The 22,514-nt window shown below is 34.8% G+C and overlaps 1 protein-coding gene across 5 annotated transcripts in view; it reads right to left on the bottom strand.

Moving 5' to 3' along the window:
- Positions 1 to 1,243: 1,243 nt before the first annotated feature.
- The window catches only part of LOC126771950 (protein gustavus), a 58,548-nt gene continuing 37,277 nt past the window's right edge, over positions 1,244 to 22,514 (bottom strand). For 3 of the 5 annotated variants that reach the window (XM_050492138.1, XM_050492137.1, XM_050492139.1), the window contains exons 2-5: positions 5,149 to 5,463; positions 3,658 to 3,919; positions 3,250 to 3,505; positions 1,244 to 2,991 (exon numbers count right to left, since the gene is read on the bottom strand). In XM_050492138.1, coding sequence (XP_050348095.1) covers positions 2,855 to 2,991; positions 3,250 to 3,505; positions 3,658 to 3,919; positions 5,149 to 5,339 — 846 coding nt within the window. In that variant the 5' untranslated portion in view covers positions 5,340 to 5,463 and the 3' untranslated portion in view covers positions 1,244 to 2,854. Of the gene's footprint in view, positions 2,992 to 3,249; positions 3,506 to 3,657; positions 3,920 to 5,148; positions 5,464 to 17,180; positions 17,348 to 22,514 lie in introns of those variants that run through there. The other 2 variants (XM_050492135.1, XM_050492136.1) reach the window with 2 other exon arrangements.

Below are 22,514 nucleotides of genomic sequence, written 5' to 3'. Positions count from 1 at the left end.
AGGATAGTTTGTAGTGTTTTAATTTTCTTTTAATTGGGTCATAATTCATCATTCATTATGCAAAAATGCAATAATAAAAAACTTATTTTATTTCATATTATTTATTATTTTCTTAACCAGTATATTTATTCCAATCGTTTTCCTATTTTTTTTCAATCATTGTTTCTAAGAGATTCCACTCAATCGCAGTTGTCTGTTAGAAATGACCTTTAAAAAATATTGGCTACTACTTATAAAACTAAAATGCATTTCACTTAAAATAAAGTCATTGAACGCTGTAAAAATGATATTTATTTACAGGTCTAAATTTGAGAATTATTAAAATTAAAATTGGATATTTTTGCTAAGTATACTGATCCTTTCGAATGAGCCCCTATTTGTTAATTGTATTGGAATAAATTAACACTAATTTGGGCATAAAACAATACATTGAAATAAGAATGTATTTTGGGGCTTATTCTAAAGGACTGCGTCAACAGTATCATGCTTGGTGTATTTTATGTTACCATAATTATGTCTTACACAACAAAAATATTTTCCAAACACACGACACATATTGTACATTCACACGTCGCAATCATATCTCACTCACAATAGTTCAATTTACACACACGTTGAACTATCGCTTACACATCGCATTTGGCAGTTTATCATAGTTACTTCGCACGTGTCAATATTCTCACGATACTCTTTATTACAAAATAATATATAACAATATTCTATGATTACATACAATCATAAATTCACGTAGTACAATTTTTATTATAAAGCTGGAGATAAAATGTGAATATCGACACGATATAAAAGTGAGCTCCACACGGGGTGTCTTGTCTACATGCCATAGTCTACATATAAAAAAATCTTATTGAAATGGAAGTACTTATATTTTAAATGGATTAATTATAACTAATTTGCGTTAAAATGGCTGACATGCTCCATTTTAAAGCAGTGCTTCGAAAATACTATTCTCGTAATTCATTGTGTTACATCTAATAATGTAATGTCACAAAAGAAGACATACCCTATTCCAACCACAAGAGGAGTAAACCCAAATAAATAACTTTGACCGATATAATTGGTCACCGATATCAATTGACGCGATATCATTGGCCGAGATCTTGAATCTTCTTCTTCTGCCTAGCGTGTTCCCGGCCTAGTAACGCCAGGGTCCGCTAGAGATCTTGAATAATCTATGATATTCACTATGGATTCGCGAAAACATGGCGTTTTCAATGTCCAAGAAGTTAAGTTGTAATCGGAAATTCGAAAGTTAAATTAATGTGATAATAACTAGTTCAGTGGAGTAGTGTTGTATTTTAAATAAAGGTAAATTAATCAAGAACTGTGAAGTGCGTAATGCAGCAGAAAAATAAGAAAATCGCAAGCAATTTATAAATCTACAGTTTGTTTCCTTTTACTCCTAGTCCGATTGGAATAGGGTATTACAGAGAAGAATAGTTTGAAAGAGTCTAAATTCCTCTTTGATTTTGAAGCGCATTTATTGGAACCAATTTCTTCGATATTATCTTCCGAACGACATACAAGTAACATAAGAAAAGGCGTGTAGTCATAGATTTATACATCACACAATCACACGTTTTTACAATAGGAATTAAAATCCTAAACTAAAAAATAAACCAGTCACTTAATGAGCTATAAAATAGTATGTAAGATTGCCAACGATACACTGGCCTATGACACGAGCGGCGACTGCTCGCATGCTATTGTTACAATAACAATGACATCTCATACATTAGTTATTAATTGCCGAGGCTCGTGAGTTATGTATAAATTGCTGTTGTTCATTCTAAAATATTTCTTAACGAGTTAAATACGATCACCTGCAGCGACTAAGTATGTTCAATGCAGACATCATATTCTATAAGAGATCAATATGGCTTTAAAAACGTGCGGCTTGCATTAGATCTGATCAATGTTAACACAATTTATTGTAATGATTTACTGCCACGTCTAACTTAAATATTATCGTCCATAAATTGATAATATCGGTAACGGAATAGTACCATATTCGCCCACCACGTAGCAGCGTCACGTATTTTAAATAATAACAATTCACAAGGAACTCCTTCAAACTTTAAAAGATAATTTATCGTGGTCGTACGCAGTGACATTTGCTTAAAAATGCATCGTTTGTGCATCCCTATTTGATAACGTTGGTAATGCCTTTAAAATATAAATATCACAGATAGTGTAAAAATAAAACATTGTATTCACATCGGAATATTGCAATATGTATCGAATGAGATTATCTAAGATGGAGTCGAAGTACATCGATTTCTTTACTTTGTTTTTATGAGTGATGATTTTTTAACATATTCAGCATTTAGCTTTTGCAAAAGTACATTTTAGAAGTCATACAAATCAAAATTTTGTACACCTGATTTTGTGTAGTCTTTTCTCGATCGCTAGGTTTGTTTTTCAGCCTGTATTACAGTTAAGCCTCGTCAAATTGTGATTAGCATCTAAGATATTTTTTTCAAAATAATAGGAAGAGCAGACCCTAGTAAGATCGAGAACTGGAAGCCATAGTAGTCTTTAAACGAGCTATTTTCTTGCAAATGAGATTCTGTCGCATTGCACTACGGTAAATCGTTCATGGAATGAGTGACGACTCGGACACAGAAGTATCATTAATCTCATCGAAGTCGGGCAGAAGCCGGACGCCGGTCACTCGGTTAACTTCGCTCAGTCGATGCGTTCCCCGCACCGTGAGAGGCTTCAAAAGTTTTAGTCGATGTGTTGTATTGCGATCCGGTGTCGGTCGGGCACTGCGGTAAGGAGTCTCTGTGTGCGCGTGTGTGTCGGGCTGCTTGCGGGGGGCGGGCGGTCGCGGCTAGGGCGCGCGGTACAGCAGGTAGGCGGTGAGCGCGGGCGGCAGCGCCAGGCGCGACGCGGCGGCGCGGAGGCGCGCGCGCCCCACGCGCTGGCGGATCACGCGACGGCACAGCTCCATTAGCGGCAGCGGCTCGGCTGGAGGCGAAACGTTTCAATATTCAACTGAGGCGGTTATTACTTTTATTTCATTCTTTTATGCCGAATGGCTGGATGACTTTAATATAATTATTTTCAATGAGATTCTGACAGTATTGATTAATTTATCACTATTTCGTTTATTTTATGTTGTGACAATATGTTTGATATTTCGTTAACGATCAATATTTATAAGTATAGAGGTTTAAATATATATATTTTATGAGCCCTTTGCAATAACATAACATGAACACTTACGATCGAGCCCGCCTATATACTTCATAGTTATTTCAGCGTGTCCCCAGACCGCGGAGACGATAGGATACAGCGTCTTTCCGCGCAGGCCTCGTGCTGCCACGCCGAGATAGCGGCCGTCGGCGCAGAAGGCAAGCGTGCCCTCGTCCATGTCGAGCACCACCAGCAGCCGATCCGGCACGAGGAACTGCTCGTCGGGTCGCAGCAATGCAGGGTACGTGGTGCCACTACCGCCCGTGCCCTTCGCGTTGTGGTATAACTAGTGGTAAGAACGATATGTTCAAATTTAAAGAAACAACGAAAAATAATCTAAGGTAGATTTATTTATAAGCAATCATAGATACAACAGTTGAAAACATTACTGAATTATTATAAAAGACAGTAATATCCTGTATTACTTTTGTTGCGTACCTTATTTCTTCCGAGATCCCATCCCCAGCTTTGGTCTGTCGCTCCCACCAGGCTCTGGTAGCCAACTGAGTGAAGCGGCGCATGCGCAGTGGCTACGCCCACCACCGCATGCGTACCGCGCTGCCTTGCGGGCCACACAACCTCCCAGCAGTGCAGCCCGCGCGAGTAGCCGACACGACCGCGGATGCAGTCCGTACTTTGAGCCACCGGGTGCCGGTGGAATGTTAACACGTCTTCCTCTTTAACGAATATGTTTAACGACCTGAAATTTTAAAACTTTAAATTAATAATTGTAGAGTAATTTACATAAATAATACATTATGATTATACAAGCCTGCAGCTTCCTCTTTACATTTATGTAGTTTTTATTAAAGTTTATATATTTTTGTAATAGGTATAGAATAAATAAATTCAAAATAGTCAATAAGATCAGGAAACAAGAGAATCAAATGCGAATATTTAGACAAAACTATTTGTCAGACATTGAACTTGGTAGGGAGTTTTGTCTAGACACACAGTAATCCGTGTACAAAAATGACGATAGACAAGTGGTCCAATTCAGTGATCCATGCAGTCATCTTACTTGTATTTTGTATCAGAGAACTGAATTATGTAACTTACACAATATCACTCGAGTCTTTAATAAAAACAATCACAATAGAGTACTTCTAAATACTTTCACATTTAAATGCAAGACAAAATGTTTACGGGATTTCTTTTTGCTTTTTTTTATTTATTTGTGCCTTTATCTGAAACATTTACAATAAGCTGTGATAATTTATTTAGAAATAAGAAACTATGACCGTGACAGACATAAATGGCAAAATTTTAATGACTACCGCCATTGTTTGGCTAAACACCTAATTGATATTAAAAACGCAACAATTGAAATAAGATGAATAAATGAATATGTTCTTTTGCAGTAATAAACAATGAGAGAAATTACTTTTATTGACAGAGGTCGTTCCATTCGATCTTTTACAATACCATGACCTTCGGTTGCAGAAATTTTAAGGAGTACATATTTTAAACGTTACGTAACGTGACGTCATTTTTGTTTTAACGTTTTTAATTGCAGAATCCTCTTGACCTGCTGGTTTATCGATGTAATAACCTTGTTACGTCAAATACGTAAAGTCTATGTATGTGCGGATTAGCTACGAAAATGGCAACTAACAAGGACATCTCTGTGAAGGTTAACAAGCCATAGGATTGCTTTTACAACAAGTTTTTGTCAATATTCGGCAAATAGGATTTGAGTAAATCCTTGGCGTCTATAATAAAATACGTTAAAATGGTTACGAATGTTTATTTATTGTTGCATATATTTCTGTTATTTTTAATTAAGTTTGCATCGACTAGTACGTCTTTATAAAGTGTTGTTTCTATCACGACGACGAATGACGAACATAATTATTTTAATACCCTCAGGATACTTATTCAATAAATGATAATAGAAATACAGCGCAGTATTATTTGCGCTTTACTGACCGGTCATCTGGGTTCCAGGCGTGCTTTAATTGTGTGTCGGGATGCGCAGGCGGCGCGTCTAGCAGCGCGTCGAGGCGCGCGGGCCGGGGCGGCTCGGGGGCCAGTTCGCGAGCTACTACCGCCTTGAACGGCGCCGTGCACTCGCGCGACACCGTCTTGACACCGCCGGACAACTTTTGCCCCATGTTCATACCCCTGCAGCGAGTGCGGGCGCGTTTCGGCAGCGCCTTGAGGCCGCCGCGCCGCGCCTCTTCTGCGCCGCCGACGCCGCCACCCCCACCCCCGCCCCTCACTGAGCGCACCCCGCTCTTGTACCTGGAAAAGAGAACGACACATATAAATATAACATTAACTATATACATATGATAAGAAGCCGAGATGGCCCAGTGGTTCGAACGCGTGAATCTTAACCGATGATCGTGGGTTCAAACCCGGGCAAGCACCACTGAATTTTCATGTGCTTAATTTGTGTTTATAATTCATCTCGTGCTTGACGGTGAAGGAAAACATCGTGAGGAAACCTGCATGTGTCTATTTTCATTGAAATCCTGCCACATGTGTATTCTACCAACCCGCATTGGAGCAGCATGGTGGAATAAGCTCCAAACCTTCTCCTCAAAAGGGAGAGGAGGCCTTAGCCCAGCAGTGGGACATTAACAGGCTGTTACTGTACTGTTATATACATATATATATTAAACGTATTGAAAATAAAGCATAACTTGAGTGCTCCTATTTACTAATCGTGCTTTGTTTTTGAAACGATTTAGATTATGATTCACTAATTGCACAATCCAGCGCAATCATTGTGTGTTATGTTAGTTACCTAATTTCTTTGGTCATGAAACTGGTTTTCGAGTGTTTAGAGAGTTGTTTGCGATGACGATCAGAGCAGATGCCAGCGGGCGGCGACGACGCGGTGGCATAGAACGCGCATCTTATGTAACGCAACAACCGTCTAACCGTGAAAGTCGCCGTTCAAAAGCCAAGGTTAACATGGCCCTGGAGCCTCGTTCTAACAACACACGCAAATGTTGCTTACATGACCACATCTATTCAAGTTTTATTTAATATCTATTTGTTTTTTCCTCGATCATGATGTGATTGTAAAACAATTCTTTAATTACTTACTTTGACGTGTTGTCACTCAAAACAGATTCCAAGACAATATATGATACTCAATTTCTACTTTTGGATTAACTTAATTGAATAAGAGGAACGGTCATTGTGTCACCGATGGTGAAGCCTCATGCGTGCGATGTGTGATGGGAAGCAACGGATAGAAGGCGCACAAGTCTCTAGGGCCACAAGGCCGTCTGCCTTTCCGTCGCCTAGAGCGGCGGCATGACAAAAGCGGGAAGTGAAAGGCAGTGAATGTGTCTGTCCCCCCTACCCGTCCGTCACCTCCGACCGCACCAGCTTCTTCATTGCAAAGCGTTACACTTGGAATAGCAACCTGGTCAACTGTGTAAAGTTACATAGACGTAATATAAAAAACATGATGTGCTAATATACCAGAAATACAATAGATTTCAATGTAGAATAAAAATAACTTTACAGACACAGAATTCTACAGAATAGACTTCTACAGAATATCCAACGAACGGCGAATTCAGATGGTCGTGGTAAACATCGGCAAGTTACATGTGACCCAGCCACGCCTGATCATCGAAGAGTTTGTCTGCGCGTCGCTAATCGTGCTTTTGATTACGTCTCTTTTAATGTTAATAAGAATAACTGATAATCTAAATCAGATTTTTCCAATTCGACATAATCAATTTAAGACCTCTCGCATTAATCAATTGCTGACTCACATCACGTTGTGTATCGTGGGAATCTTATGCGGCCGTCAGAGACATCAGTTGCAATGGCAGATAAGTATCAAAATGAAAATAGTTGTTTTTAAAAGGTTGAAATAAACACAAGACCGGGTGCGGCTGTATTCAGCATAACCGTTCACGCTCGGTGAGAGGTGAATGGAATTGAGTGTTGCTAGGCCGACTACATTAGCGTGTGCCAGCGAGCCCGAACAATGAACTAGACAAATGACGTATAATATTCTGTACAAATCATTGCTTTAAACTAGCCTAATCTTATTACCATTTTGACTTTTTGATTTGTTCCTTCTTTGTTATTGTGATTAAATTATTTAAAAAATATATATTTTAAAGTTTATATCTGATCTGAATTTGAATGTTACACACAATGTAGGTATTTAGGCGTACTTTTAGAAGATATAATTGGTCGATTACATCATTTCGTGGCTATTTAAGGACACGAGTGACACGAGTGGCAGGCGAATTAATGTAATTATAGTTGATGAATTTTTTTAACGCAAAACACGTGTAGAGCTGCGCAGCCTGACTAGTGTCCAGACTTCTCATCAGTACGAACGTTAGAGTGACAGAACGGTTAGCCAAAACAAGATAGAGTAGGCTTTGTTCTATGTGACCTAAACTCGTATATTGAAAGCTTAACATTATTGACTGCTTTACGATGCTGGCTTGCTTCTGCTTAATAAATCATTCACAGCTGACATATTTAAATTATATTGCATTCTGACAATTTACAAATCCTATGACGGAATGCAAATCTATTATACGATAAATTTGATTAATACCAGTTCACACAGGAATTCTAGCCGTGTCATTGATATTTCAAACAAAAACTAAATCAAAAGTAAAATAATACTAATAGCCGTCTACCTGACTCACCGTTTAACCCGCGTTCTTAGAACGGCTTTATAGATCATTTAAAGTTCTTAGTATATAATATTTTATAGTAGTTTTCCACGATAAAAATTAAGCGATAATACATAAGGTAAATTGACGCAAAATATTAGTTATGCAGAGAGCTTTATTGAAATACAAGTTGATTGGCATCGTTTAATTTGTAACACAAATAAAAAACACAACTCACAAACGAAATTGAAACATCCTGAAACTGAATTGAATACCGGACAGCCCGCAGGGGATGGATTAATTATTAATTGAAATGGACCACGTAGATTTATGAGTGGTTATTTAGTTTGCTTCTGGTAAAACAAATTCGATTTTATACTTTTCATTAATAACTAAGTTATTACTGTAGTTAAACAATGAAGGACTATACCAACTTTTTGTATAATTATTATTATTTTAAACGTTTTCTTCCTTACATAATATTAATAGTATTTTTTTGTTTTGCAATTAACTTTAATTTTCTGTTAAAACAATAATATACAAAATTATATTTTGATTTACAAAGATGCGGGTGGCAAGTTTCATTCTCTTCATAAAAGAACAGAATGATTCTTTAAATCAAAACCTCTTAAAAAATCAACTTCGAAATTGAACCCACGACCTTTCACGTTTTAAGATCAATGGGTTTCACCGAGTCATTTTGGACGTCAGGTACAAATTTTAAGGTGCAGTAGTAGTATAATTTATATACTTAACAAAAAAAAAAAAATTAAACGTCTACAGAACGAGTTATTTTTCGTAAGAATTTATAATTAATTGTCGTTACTAACACCAAGTGTCCTTTTCCGATAAGATAATTTGAACTCAAGCAGAAGTGTTAAGTGAATGCACGGATGTATGCAAACCTGTTGTAATGAGTGTCAACAGCTAAATTACCGTATGCATTGTCGTACATTTCATATAATGCGAAACGCTCGGAGAAAGTGTCGTGCTGTTGCAAGGAACGCCTTACGAAAGATACCTCTTCAAGAACTTTGGCCCATGCCTTATAAGGGACAGGCGTAATGAAAAAATTCGACCCGAACTTTCGGAAATAAATATATGTATTGAGATCAACGTTATCTTACTTTAGGCGTAATTTTCGGATGAAACCGCTACGTATTTTAAAACTATTTCTTTTACTACGTACTATTTACTTAGTAGCATTGCTTTGTGCAAGCTTTTCTGGATAGGTACTACCCACTCATAGAGTACTGTAATGTATGGCGGAATGAATATTCTACCACAAAAAGCAATACTTAATATTGTTTTCCGATTTTAAGGGTGAGTGTAACTACAGGCACAAAGGACGTAACATTTTAGTTCCCAAGGTTGGTGGCGCATTAGCGATGTAAGAGATAATTCTTTCAGTCAATGTCTATGGGCGGTGGTAACCATTTACGATGTGACTCATTTGCATTCATTAAATTAAAATCTCCTTCATTACGAATCTACGACATATTCAGTTCAGTAACTTGGCGTGGAGAATAACTTGGTCACACATTATGGATGTTTTATGTTAAGATTATCAAGTTAAGCTAACCCCTTTATCGCAATTCAAATTCGAACTAAGAAGTTTCTAATCTCTTATGAGGAGATAAGCTTTGCGACTACGGTTTACTTATCGTGTTTCAAATATTTATTATTGAACACGTATGGGAATACTCAACTTGTTATGTTCGATTCAAAACGTTTTCTTTTTCAACATTGCGAACCAATAATCTTAATTAGATGTTTAATATTTTTTGGTTTAGTTGTTTTCGTATTTCTTTCCGTTATTTGTTTTGAACGTACAAGTTACGTGGATTTTTTTGCACAAACATAGGTTTGCTTACGTCAGACGGACGTACAGTACGTACAGACGGAGAGAGATAAGAGTTAAGATTAAGACTGGCCTATAAATGAGAATTCTATGTCAGAAGAACCTATCATTTTATTACTGGCCTGATCCGGGATATTAATCCAGGATTTCGAGATCTGTAGTTGTAGTCTTATTTGAATAAGCTAGACACTGGATATATTGGATTTTTTTTTAATATTTTAAACGTGGATGTATCTACTGTCTCTAGTTTAAATAACAATTAAATAATAGCTAGGGCATGTCGCAGCAACCTTGTGTCCGTTGCCGCGTTGCAACAGGCCTTGTGTCAAGGAAAAAATCACTTAGCAGTTTCCCTGGCCCTGAATAGTGTCTTTTCAAGTAGATTTTCGCAAGACAATTTTCTATTATATATTTTTAGTACCCTACTCACGGCATTTAAAAATATGGTAACATCGGATAGCAACTCATCAAGAAGATTTTAGTTATTTTACGCATTATTTTAGATGCGGCATCAAACTTGAAATAATGCGTAAACGTAACTTCAATTGAAATCGAACCATGTCGTTTTACTAATAGTGAAATATTATTGTTGTCTATAAAAACATGGACCATACGCTTATGCCTAAGACTATCAAAGTCACAATGAAATGTAATTAAACTACTATTTCACTCATTGTATATTATATACTAAGCGATTAACGCTATGTACATATATATTGACGTATTTAGTGTTATACAATATATTAAATAAATAACGAAACTGAAGACATTAATTATATGAACTATTACAAGCAGAAAAAAGTATGAATAAATTATATCTGTAAGCGCTAATCATTCAAGACTCGGTTTTGGAAAAACAATACTTATTACTAGTTTTAATAAGACAGTATAATTGATGAGCACATTATTCAAATGCCATTAGATACATTGCATATAATACGGGTGGTTGCATAACGTGGCAGTGACGCGAGCGCATGTTGCTGTAGCCGTTCATGTCAAGGATGCGTCAACAGAGGCTTATTTTAAGGCAACTATTAAACGATGAATGTTTATTTGAAGACACATATATACCTATAGTCCTAACATAATAAAACTGAACCTATGTATGTATACGTGTTTAAAAAATATATATTTTTAGTTTATTTTTTTAATAAATCCACGCGAGAACTTTGAACAGTTGAATTATAAAAAGTGATTTACTTAATGTATGCATTTTCATATAATAGCATAAAAACAGAAACTGACATTTTGGATTAAATCCAATTCAATAATACCTAGTCAAAAATGTCATGTATGTTATAAAATTTGAAAATTATGAACCTTCCAAGAATCTGACCATTAACATAGACTTCCTAGTTAAACTAACTACAAAACACGTGTAATTCTCTAAGTATAGCAAACAAGGTAAATAAACAACAAAATAGCAGTAATTAATGTATAAGACACAATAGCGAGCCAAATGCGGTATATTGAGCGTATCAATTGAAGTTGTTACGTTATGAGTAATAGTTGATGTTTATGTATATTGTATAGTGATACTGTTTGTTCATTAGTGCGGTGCGGTCGGTTTATGCGCCCGCGCCGGTAGCCGAGGGCCTTGACTGCAATGCGCGCGCGCCGTAGCGTGTCAAGGGAGCGCTGCTTTCGCCGCCACGCCTGCATCAGGCCTACATAAACGTAGTATGAGGGTAAAACCTAGATACATTTGATCTTGCCCTGATCATTTATAAAAAAAAAAAAAATAAATAGAGAAGACTCAATAGGCGAATCGAACCAAACGCAACTTCTTACAAACGAAACGTTATTATGGCAAAACGAAGAAAAGTTTAAACGAGGAAATAAAACTTTGACAATGTTGAGTAGAAACTAGGTCATTGAATGTTTGGCTGAACATTGGCACACAATAGGTTTTAACAATGTGCTGAAGGCAAAAACAATTTAAGCGTGGCCTTCCTATCGGGGAATCGTGTAGGCTTTTAACTTTGAACGTGTCGTATGAATTACCTATAAGTACACCGCGCATCGCTGTGTAACGTGATTTAATGCAAAAATATTTTACCTAGTACAACTTGGGTATACTTTTAATAGTTAATAAGCGCGTTATTACGTATTCAAAAAGAAATTATTTAATAACTTAACAACATTATTTTTCAGGCAACGAAATACGTTTGTATTTGACGTCTACATTTTTAATACGAAAACATTTTTAATCTGTCAACGTTGTTAAACATCTTCGAATTCTCCATAGACGTTAAAATCTCGAAGACAAGAATGAATAATTTTCTAAATGTCAATTGATACTACTGGGAGATCGAAATCTACTTCTCCCTATAAAGTACCGAAATGAAGCACTACACTTTGTGTTGAAAAAAGATATCGCTTCTACATATGAAATACCGATAAAATACCGTTTATCTATCGACGTATCAATTATATCATCAAATAAAAAATTATATCGAGAAATAAATCGGGATCAGCATTAGATTAAACAGTCCGGGGCGAAATAAGTGGCGTGCCTACCACCCGCAGAGATACGTTCACTCATCAGCTTTCAGCGTCATCGAGTGTATTTATAGACACGTGGAATTACAGATATAATATTGTATATTATATGAGTAAAATTTCCATATGGAAAATAGTTTTCAATTTATAAAAGGTATACGTGTTCCATATTATCGATATTTGTATTTTACGTAGTATTTGAAAAAAAAAACATCAGTCATTACACAGATGTACCAAGCTGTTATGTAATAAGTATACATATATTCCTTTAAGCTTACTCGAATGAAACGAAATTATGGTATATTTAAATTATAGTATTTTTCATACCAAATCATTAATCTAAATTATTTCTTTTTTAAATAATATATAAAAGAATCAAACTTGAATATGAATGATCGTATCAGTAAAATATAAATATTATTCATATATTACAATACAATATTTTTTAATTGTGACCTAATCCGAATTCATATTAAGTAAGATTCAACATAAAAAACGAACGTACACACATACATTATGTATTTATTTCATAGTGAGATAAGGGAATAGAAATAAGCAATCCAATGAGTCTTTTTGAATTTCTTGCTTTCCGAAGAGACGATGCGACGAAGGGTGCCTCCGTATTGAATTATTCATGGTCTTGCATCTTAACCGATAGCTTGTCGTAATGTGCGAATACAGCACCGAGCCCTATCAAAGAAACTAGCCCGCTAAAGGCACAAGGAATCATTTAGACATACCTTCAAGGTGATTATATTACTCATTATTGTTTTTTATATCAATTTTATTCAGTCGCAATAACAATTTCATTAATCCAAACAGCGATTCTTTTAAGAAATGAACAAGTTGTTTTAGGTTTTTCATTGATTTTACTCATGAAAAAAATAATAATGGTCTTCGATGTTGCATTAATCACATTAATAAATTAGAATTATACGATAGCATTGTCGTCGTGTATATATTTATTGTGATGTGTGTGTTATGATCTTTATATTAAAAAACAAATATCATTAAAAATAAATGTATAAATTATACATTTGAATTTCAAGAGTAATTAAACTAGTTTTATGACTTATAAGAATATTTAATAAAATGTATAACGTTTTAAAATCGCACACTGAAGATTTAGACCTGCCCACGATACAAAGCCAGTATTTGTTAGAGAAAAGGAAGTAACAATATTTGCCGACTGTCGCAACATCTTTGAGATGTTCGTGTATTCAGACACTTCCGTTTCAAAATTCCTTGGATAAAGAAAAAAAAAATACTTTATAGCGGAAGATGTCAGTGTCATTCAAATGACCTGTTTAGATATGAACGAATAATTTATTAAGTTTGTTGGTAAAACCTGCCGATAACGAAGTAATTAATGTCGTAGTGTTCGGTTAATCAAATTACTAATATATATATAAGAATAAATATATGATAAGATGATTGTCTTTAAAAATAGATGCCATTGTAGGTGCAAGAGACTTTATATTGCAATGATTTTTATGTGTTGTTCTATCCTAATTTCATTTTCAGAAGAATTGCATATACTTTTTCATGTTTGTCTTTTTGTTAAGGGGATATCAAAATGAGTAGGTAATTGCTCGACTTAGCATGGATTAAATAATAATGAAAAAAAAAATAACTGGGCAGCGTGTAACACGTATTCTCATATTACACAGAGGTCAAAGTATAAGGGTTGAACGCGATAAACAATGTAGATAAACTTTTGGTTTTTAGTATAAGCTTCGTCACTGTAAAGTTTTAATTAAAATCAAGTTCTGTGGTTTTTGGGCCAACATAAAACAAACAAGACAAAAGAAGAGAAAAGTTTTTGGTCTCTATTCTGTCCTGATCAAGTTAAGTTGAAAAGTGTTTTAAATGTAAAATTTACTTATTTATCGAAAAGAAAATTACTATCATAATGTGTTAGTTTTTTAAATTATTTTTTTTATTTAATGAACAAATGCAGGTTGAAAGCGCCGTTGGAATATTTGCTCTAGTTCCAGCTACCATTTCTTCTTAGAAGAGCTTGCTTTTTACGCAACTATGTAAACCGATGTGTAAAAATAATTTTATATCGAATAACAAGAAACAAAATAAGATCAAACTTGCAGTTTACTTCTGAAATAAGTAATAATGATGTAGGTAAGAAACATAACGTGTAATCTCGTAAATAAAATACTCCACTGGCAAAGACCTGCTCTCCTGCTTCAAGAGAATAACTAGAAAATTTTCAGCTACACTTTGGTTCCCTAATGAAGTTTTCCACCGGCGAATATAAGACGAATAATTTATGTAAATGGAAACATTTACAGTGGCTTGCCAGATTCGAACCCGCGATCTTCGGATAAGATCCACATGTTCTTTACATCGGGCCTTCTCGACCTAATAGTGGAAATGAACATAACACGTATGATTCGAGTAACTAGTGTCAAAACAGTTTCACTACGTTCTCTAAGCTCTTTAAAGCTAACGGCCTCTGTTGAATTTCCGAACATCAAAGTAAATATAGCAACAAAGCAAAAGATCGCCTAGCATGGAACGTTCTATAAAGAAAAGAAAAACGAACATTGTTTTATTTGTTTTTCTGTGGAAGGATCGCTCGCCGATGCAGTCGGAACTGGAAACCGGTATGATAGTAGCGGGGCGTTGAAACGTTCGCCGGTGTCGGCCATAATGTTTCTATGTATATTACTACAACGTCATTATGGCGTTCTTTAGTTAGATCAATGATGTTTATTACACTGCACGATGTAAACATACCTATTGGATCTATTGCGATCAATAAATTTAACTTTTTTTATAAAAAAATTCTCAAGGGTTAGTGCCCTTGAGTGTAAAAGCTTATTTGTTATGTATATGATTTCGAATAATCGACAACGGTCGAATAGACAACACTAAGCTACGGTCAAATATTAACTGAGTTTGCAAAGTTGATTTTACTTTAGTTATAATCTGGGTGCGTGCAGATGAAAAATGTTCAGGGATATGTTGTATGAACAAAAACTTATAAATAATGGAGAGTAACAAAGAGCAAAGGATAAATGTGTGGCATATATGTTCTGTAGGGCTGCGAGTGGGGTCATTGACATTCACCCCGGCCCACAGTGGGGCACAGATAGAGGACGTGAGTCACTCCTGGGGTTACCAGCTGCTGTCGGCAAAAACTACCCCGACGTAATGCCGACGCGTGTTATAAACGCAGCTCTTTTAACTATTCTAATTAGTTTAGACAATATTTTTTTAAGTTTATTAATAGCTCTTACTTTTTAAAATAATTTTAAATATAAAAACTGGTACACCCTTTCTGATTTACTATTGTGTGTAATGAGTAATATTTACTGAATGTCGGTAGTATCTTTTACAGTTTGTTATACAACGACCTGTTATGTTATTGTTTAATAGTGGTGAAAAATATACGCTCATCATTATTGAATCTGTGTATATTTTAAGCAAGTGTAAATTATATTAGTACGTTATTCTTTTATGGTACAAAGATGGATAAACTTATTATTCGGATATGCACGGTCTATATATGAATGTACGTAATAGCGATTGTGATGTAGGGAGTGAAAGCGGCAACATATGCCGACCTCATTCGCTTTGAAGTGTCGATCTGTCGCCATATGGTACATTCAGAATTTATCTGATACTAGGTCGACCAAAATAATCGACATGTTAATAAAACGTAAATTTAAATAAATAAATTTAAAATACACTAATATTTTATTATTGTTATCGATGATAAAAAGTATGAAATGAATCAACGATTGTGAGTAGTCAATGGGATGCTGTGTTTAAAGGGCGAGGAACTATAACAATCGGCCTTCACCTAGGGCTGGCTGGGCATCGATCCTACGCTAGTGGTTGTCTGACGAGTGTATTTATAGATAATGCTCGCGACTCTTAAATGTACTTACTATATATGTGTATACATACAATATGAAAATAATGGCTATGGGGACATTGCACCTAAAACATATATTTTTAAATGAGAAAATATAAAGTCTATTGTAGTGTGCGTTTCGTGACTCACGTCATTAACTAGCAAACTTCAAAGGCGGAAGCTAACTTCCAAGTGACGTAATGTGTATTGTAGTTATTCATTAAAACAAGATCGACGTGAGAACGATCGCTTCAAGGAGAAGGCGAGCATTAGCAGTTGTCGGTATTCTTTCGTTAGTTGTTACGTGTTCCCATGAAAATAAGTTGTTGTGTCTCGAGGCGTCAATAACCTCGGCAGTACGGATCGTGGAGGTTGCAATAAATACAACATCGACGGCGCTGGTCTGGTCAAGAGCCTTTCAAGGCCGGGAGGCGAGGCGGGGAGCGCCCCACATCTGTGGCTGGGTCATTATTGCCCTACCGCCTGCATTCCACCAGTCTTTTTCTATTTTTTTGCATGTACAAATCACATATTTATTGTTACTTAGGCGAACTCTGGTATTATTCTAGCTCAAATTAATGAAATATGTGAAAGTAGTGCATACTTGTTATATACTTAATTAAATTGTTGGTACTAAGCTCAAAAGAAGACCAATGATTAAGATTCTACCCTTAGAAGGCTCAGACGAAAATCACGGTCACTAACACACTAATTTCGTTAAGATTACATGTGCCCGGATCGCTGATTTCGTAACTTAGTCTGTCAAGGTTGAAATTAATGGTTATGTTCTTCAAACATAAACGTAACCAACTGGAAACTTATTATAAAACTACTTGCGAAATCCTTGGAAAGAATAATAACATATCAACACCTATTTCCTTTAAGCATTTCCGCAGATAAAAGATATACACTGTTTAATAGCTATACAACTAAACAATTCCAATACAATTCCAATAGGAAATATTCAAACACCGACACACGATACACGCACTTTGAGCATCTGTTCGCCTGGCAGGTAAAGCGCGTTAAAAAGAGACGGACACATGTCATTCTTAGCGAGGATTCAACAAAGGATTGGTCGGTTGTGGCAGGAAGCGTGATGCGGCGAACTCACCGCAGGTCGAGGAAACGGGCGGTCTTTGTTCTCCTTTCACAGGACATATCGTCTGCTGTTTGTATCACAACGCCACTACGATGACACTTCATCAATAAGGTGTAGACACCATGCTCGCAGTAAGCGCGCATGCGTCCGCGCACTTCGGACACTACCACCAGCGGCGAGAGAACGCGCGCACTGAGTGCCAGTTCGGCGAAGTGCCAGCTACCTGCGCGGTTCGCCGTTTCCGCGGCGAGGTGAAGCGGAGGTGCGCATCGCGGCGCACGATCAGGTACGCGACCGCACGCCCGTACCATTGTCAGGAAAGGTGGTGGGGCTCACTTTCCTTTCCTCAAAATATTATATATTTGAGCATTTTCCACTAATCACAAAAAAGTACACTATTGAGGAGAAAAATAACAACGTACATATAAATAAGCATATCTTAAGTTGATAAGATACTACAAGTTAATGCTTAATATTATTATTGCCAAGTGAAGAATGATGCTGGACTCCTGACTGTTGACATATTTTGCCAATGCATATAATAGTTAAAAATATTGATAGTAGTTTAATTGATAGACGTCATGTGTTTTTAGAGTCCTTGTTGCCTGAATGTGCTATCGTGGAAGTAATATTTTTTTTATAAAATACGATAGGGGTTTTTATGGTATTACTTTGGTTAAGCATCGAAATCAAAAGTTAATATAGATAAATTTGTGCCTAGTGATTTACACGACAAAATAATATTTCACAATCAGAGAGAAACTTAAACTGCAGCTATACATTGTCCTAATTTACATGTGAATATTGTTTGTTAAAATATGAATCATTTCCGAAGTCTTGGCTAACTTTCACCGATGCTCATGCACAACAATTAACCAGTTAATATGGTGAAAGAAAACTCGTGTTTCAGGACATTTTGTTAGTTGTTCCATTCGTTCATATTATTTATTGGATCGTTAATATAAATTGTTTTTGAAAAATAAAATAAATAATTTCTTGTCAATATCAACAAGTAAATTAGGATCGATTTATTTTTGAAATTCGATTTTCTTTAAACAAAAGATTAGCTAAGCACCAACTCATTTTTTTTTAATATACTACTTGGGCGCCACTATTGTGAGTCGATGGTATTATGCCAAAAACGTTTAAGGAAGTGTCAGAAGAACTGTACATAGTTTCAGTCCAATCAGATATAGGAGGGTAAATAGGACAAACAAACAAGTATTCAGTTTTACATATATATGTAGATAAGCTAATACCAAAAGTAAGTGAAGATTTTATTTCTAAACTGACTTAAAATAAAGGAGGGAGTTTTCAATTCATCTATATATTTTTATCATAGCCGCGCTGTTTCTGAGCAGATTTTAATGACGCCTTTTGCATTGCGCTTCGACCTCCGTATAGATTCAAGGTTCATTTTAATCTCATGGGTATTGGACCTCGCAGACACACGGTTCTCCTCAAATCAAGTAGGTAGTGTAAGTCGATTGAGTTAGGTTTATGATAATCCCAAAACAAGAGCGGCACATATATTTGTTAAAGAAGTTTTTATGAATGTTTATCGATTACTAAAAAACTGTTTGACCGAATTGTATTTAATAATTTACACTTTTTCAGTGAAACGGAAAAATCTATCTTTATAACAATTTTATTAATGTAGGATTTTCACAGATTATTTTTGGGTACATTTTACAGGGTTCATTTACCGCTTACGTATTGATGTTTGTCTACCGGAAATAGAACTTTAGTATAAATAATTTGACATAAATTATTAGTCCTTATCAAATTAAATGGCATATTATATTTAAATGGTTTCAAGTAACGCTTAGAAAAAAATGGCTTGAGGCATACAGTGGCCAGTATTAGCATTGAATAAGGCCAGCTTATTTATTTGGTTACCATACTTCGGCTTTGGTATTATACATACATATATCCATATGATCAAATGATGTATATAAAGGGGCCAGTATTTTTACAAGATATTTGAGTGAACATATAATAAATACGGTAAAAGTGGATACATATATCCTCATTTTATTTAAAACTTTTTTCATAATAAATATTTAAAATCCCTAAATCTAATAATTTATGAATCTTTCATGTTTTTACTTTTTAAAAGGAATAAATGTATACAATTTACCAAACATATTCAATATTAGCTTTCTAGTAATACTTCGTCGGTCTTCAAAAGAAAATCTTAATTGGACGACGCACAACAGAGAATGTTCCGTCACAATAGCTTGGCTATGTAAATGGCGCATAATAGCAGCAGTATCCTGAACGTTTCCCGTGTACTTTCTACTTATCCTCTCGGCTCGGCGGATACAAAACGGGACGCGATGAGAATTCCCGCCGGATCCCCAAACGACCCTCTTGTTTTTTCCTCCGCCGAAATATCATTGTTGCCTCGCTCGCCGTTGTTCTCGGAGTAATTTACTTTATTATACACAAGTCACTGACTGAGCGGGCGTTCAATTCAAGTTTTCAAATGGCAAATCTCTGCTACTAAAATTGTAAATATGTCCGAAAATACTAAATCAAATAAGAGGAAAGATTCTTATACAAAAATAAATTCCAGTCGAGTCAAACGTTCGAAACAGTGATAAACATTTTTTATATCAATTCAAGTTACTCTCTTTTTTAATATTGAATATTATACAATTACCTATATACTAAATGCAATTCCAAGTAGAAGTAATCATTATTATGGTTTTGAATACAATATATTTTGGCATTCATTTAGTTTTTTAATATATTTCATTCAGTTTTTTATACATAACTTCAAAGGATATTTCTTAAGCTAACCGCCAAGTTTCTTAAGTTTGCACTTTATTTTTGGTTAGCACTTAGGGGGCCATAATATTTTTGATACTGGCCAAAAGTGTAATGGAAATTTTAGTCCTGTCGGACTTTGACGTATAAAGCCATATATTATAAAATATACAACATATCTATCATAATGTGAAAGTTTCATCGGATTTGTAAGTAGTTTTGCAGAAATCCAAACCGATTCGGCAAAGTCAATACATCGTTCCTGAGGCATGATATTCGATTATATATTCAAATCCCGCAGACATTTTTACATTTATCAGGTAACAAACTCAAAAAAGCTTATGTTACAAAATTATTCATAGATATGACAGTATTTTATAATACAAGAATATATAGATGATAAAAAATGGTGGAGTTAGTATTCGTTAATTTTCTTGTGGGATTGCGGTCGGGGTGTGTTGGGTCAACAAAAATGTATTAAGGTTTTCTGCTGAGACATTCTTAGTAACAGCCCTTGTTTGGAAGTTGGTGGTGTTTACAATCCTCTGCCTCAGAAAGCACGTAAAGACGTTGTTCCTTCGCAACTCTAGAACTCTTTATGTTCTTATTAGATATGCCGTTCCAACGGATTAAAGAATGAGAGAAGGCTTCGTCTGGGCACTTGTTCACTATAATACGTACTGTGCAGATGACTATTTTTAGACAGTATGATTATGCGGACTTTCTTGGTATCTGTTATAGTTTGGTGATTTAAGTAACATGGAGACCGTCATATTTCTCTCCGTTTACATTGATACCTAAGCTATAACTTAAACTTATCACAGCGTATGTCTTTTCTAAAACATGAAACTTGAAACCTTTCATAATGTGCATGTTCCATATATATCGATTTAGTAGTTTTGCGTAAATCCAAAAAAAAAAGAAAAATGTAGACCTTTTTTCATTGGTTTATGTTAATGGCCTTTATCTTATTTGCAATTCATACTAATATGATTTGATTTTAAAATGGCTACTAGTTCAAAATTAGTTAAACTTATGTCTATAAGTTCACTTTTATTTTTATGATATTGTTAAATGTTCGATTTTATAATCTTATAACATATGCATAGCAGCAAAGCCATTAACTTACTCCGTACTTCTTTAATAATGGATTACCATAAGGTGAATTGATTTTAGAATATCTTTCAAAGGTTGGTCATAATCCCTACGTAATTAAAAATAAAAATAACGGTTGTATAAGACAGAATCAAAAGCAATATCGTACCGAGATATCTAACGTAAGAACTAAACATCTTAAGCGCACACATGTCTTTTAATACTTCCTTTCAAACATCTTCTAATATATCCGAAAGTACTGGCTCAAATTGCACTGTGTATTTAAATTTGCATTTACTATAGTTGATTAAAATTCTTGTAACATAATAATGAATGTCATATTTCAATTTAAAGTCACCTTTCTTAAGTTTATATTTGTACTAGCTTATATATTATATATAAGTCGTTTCTATAGATATTTGTGATTTTGAAAACTTTCAACAAAATTTTGGCATATTTGTTAAAGATTTGCCAATATTAATATGGCGAGGTGAAATCATCTGCATAAATATTCATATTCCTAAGTAAAGCTATTTTTATTAATAAATATTTTAGTGACTAGGTCGAGAATTGTATTTAAATAATTGAATGCGATGAGTTTAATGAATGTTAATTTCAGAGTGACCGAATGTAGGTTAATCGGACACATGTTAATAAACTGATCATTATGTATAATAGCATTGCGTAATTATTTATAGTTTTCGTTTCAGTTGTGTATGAAATTATTCTCACCATAGACCTTTAAGATGAATCGTATGAATTTTAATTTAGTTATTTTCATTGTAGAAAAAAAATGTTAAATAAAAATTGGCAACAATTTCAAAATAGGTTTGCCTTTTTAGAATAGACGGTTACGAATAAAAAAAGAGAGGCAATAGACGAGGCTTTAATACAGAAAACCGGCTGATTCAACGATCCGATATTCGTATCTAACGTAGCACAACACGAGTTGATAGATGATCAGAGCAACGATATTTTATCGATATTGGAAATATTTCTCACGACACAACTCAAAGAACATTTTAAACAAATTGTATATTTATTCCGCGGATTGCCTATAGTTAAAAAGTGTTCTGAATTTAAATATTTTTATCGTAATTTTGTTTTTTATTTTTTTAAGGTTTAAGCTACGCCACCAATATATAATTAATACATTTATACCTATCACCCAATTTTTATAATTATAACCGGTCACTTTATACAATCATTGTCTATTAATAAACGACCAACAAAATTAACCGTGTTTGGAGTTTTATCTTTCCTTTGTTTTGATATAAGTCAAATTGTTTTGACAGAAGAAACTGTGATTAAAAACATTATTTATTAAGCTATTAGTACGATGGTATTGAATAATGATACTTATAACGAGTTGTTGTTGGTTCAGTAATTAAACTCTTGAGTATCTTCTTAGAAGTTTAATCACATTTTTATAAAATACCGTTTCTTTCATTATTATCATGATTTTATTAATCGAGGCAA

This window comes from Nymphalis io, chromosome 11 (assembly GCF_905147045.1).
Source record: "Nymphalis io chromosome 11, ilAglIoxx1.1, whole genome shotgun sequence".
In the NCBI taxonomy this organism is placed as follows: domain Eukaryota; kingdom Metazoa; phylum Arthropoda; class Insecta; order Lepidoptera; family Nymphalidae; genus Nymphalis; species Nymphalis io.
This window is presented reverse-complemented; position numbering and strand designations above follow the sequence as displayed.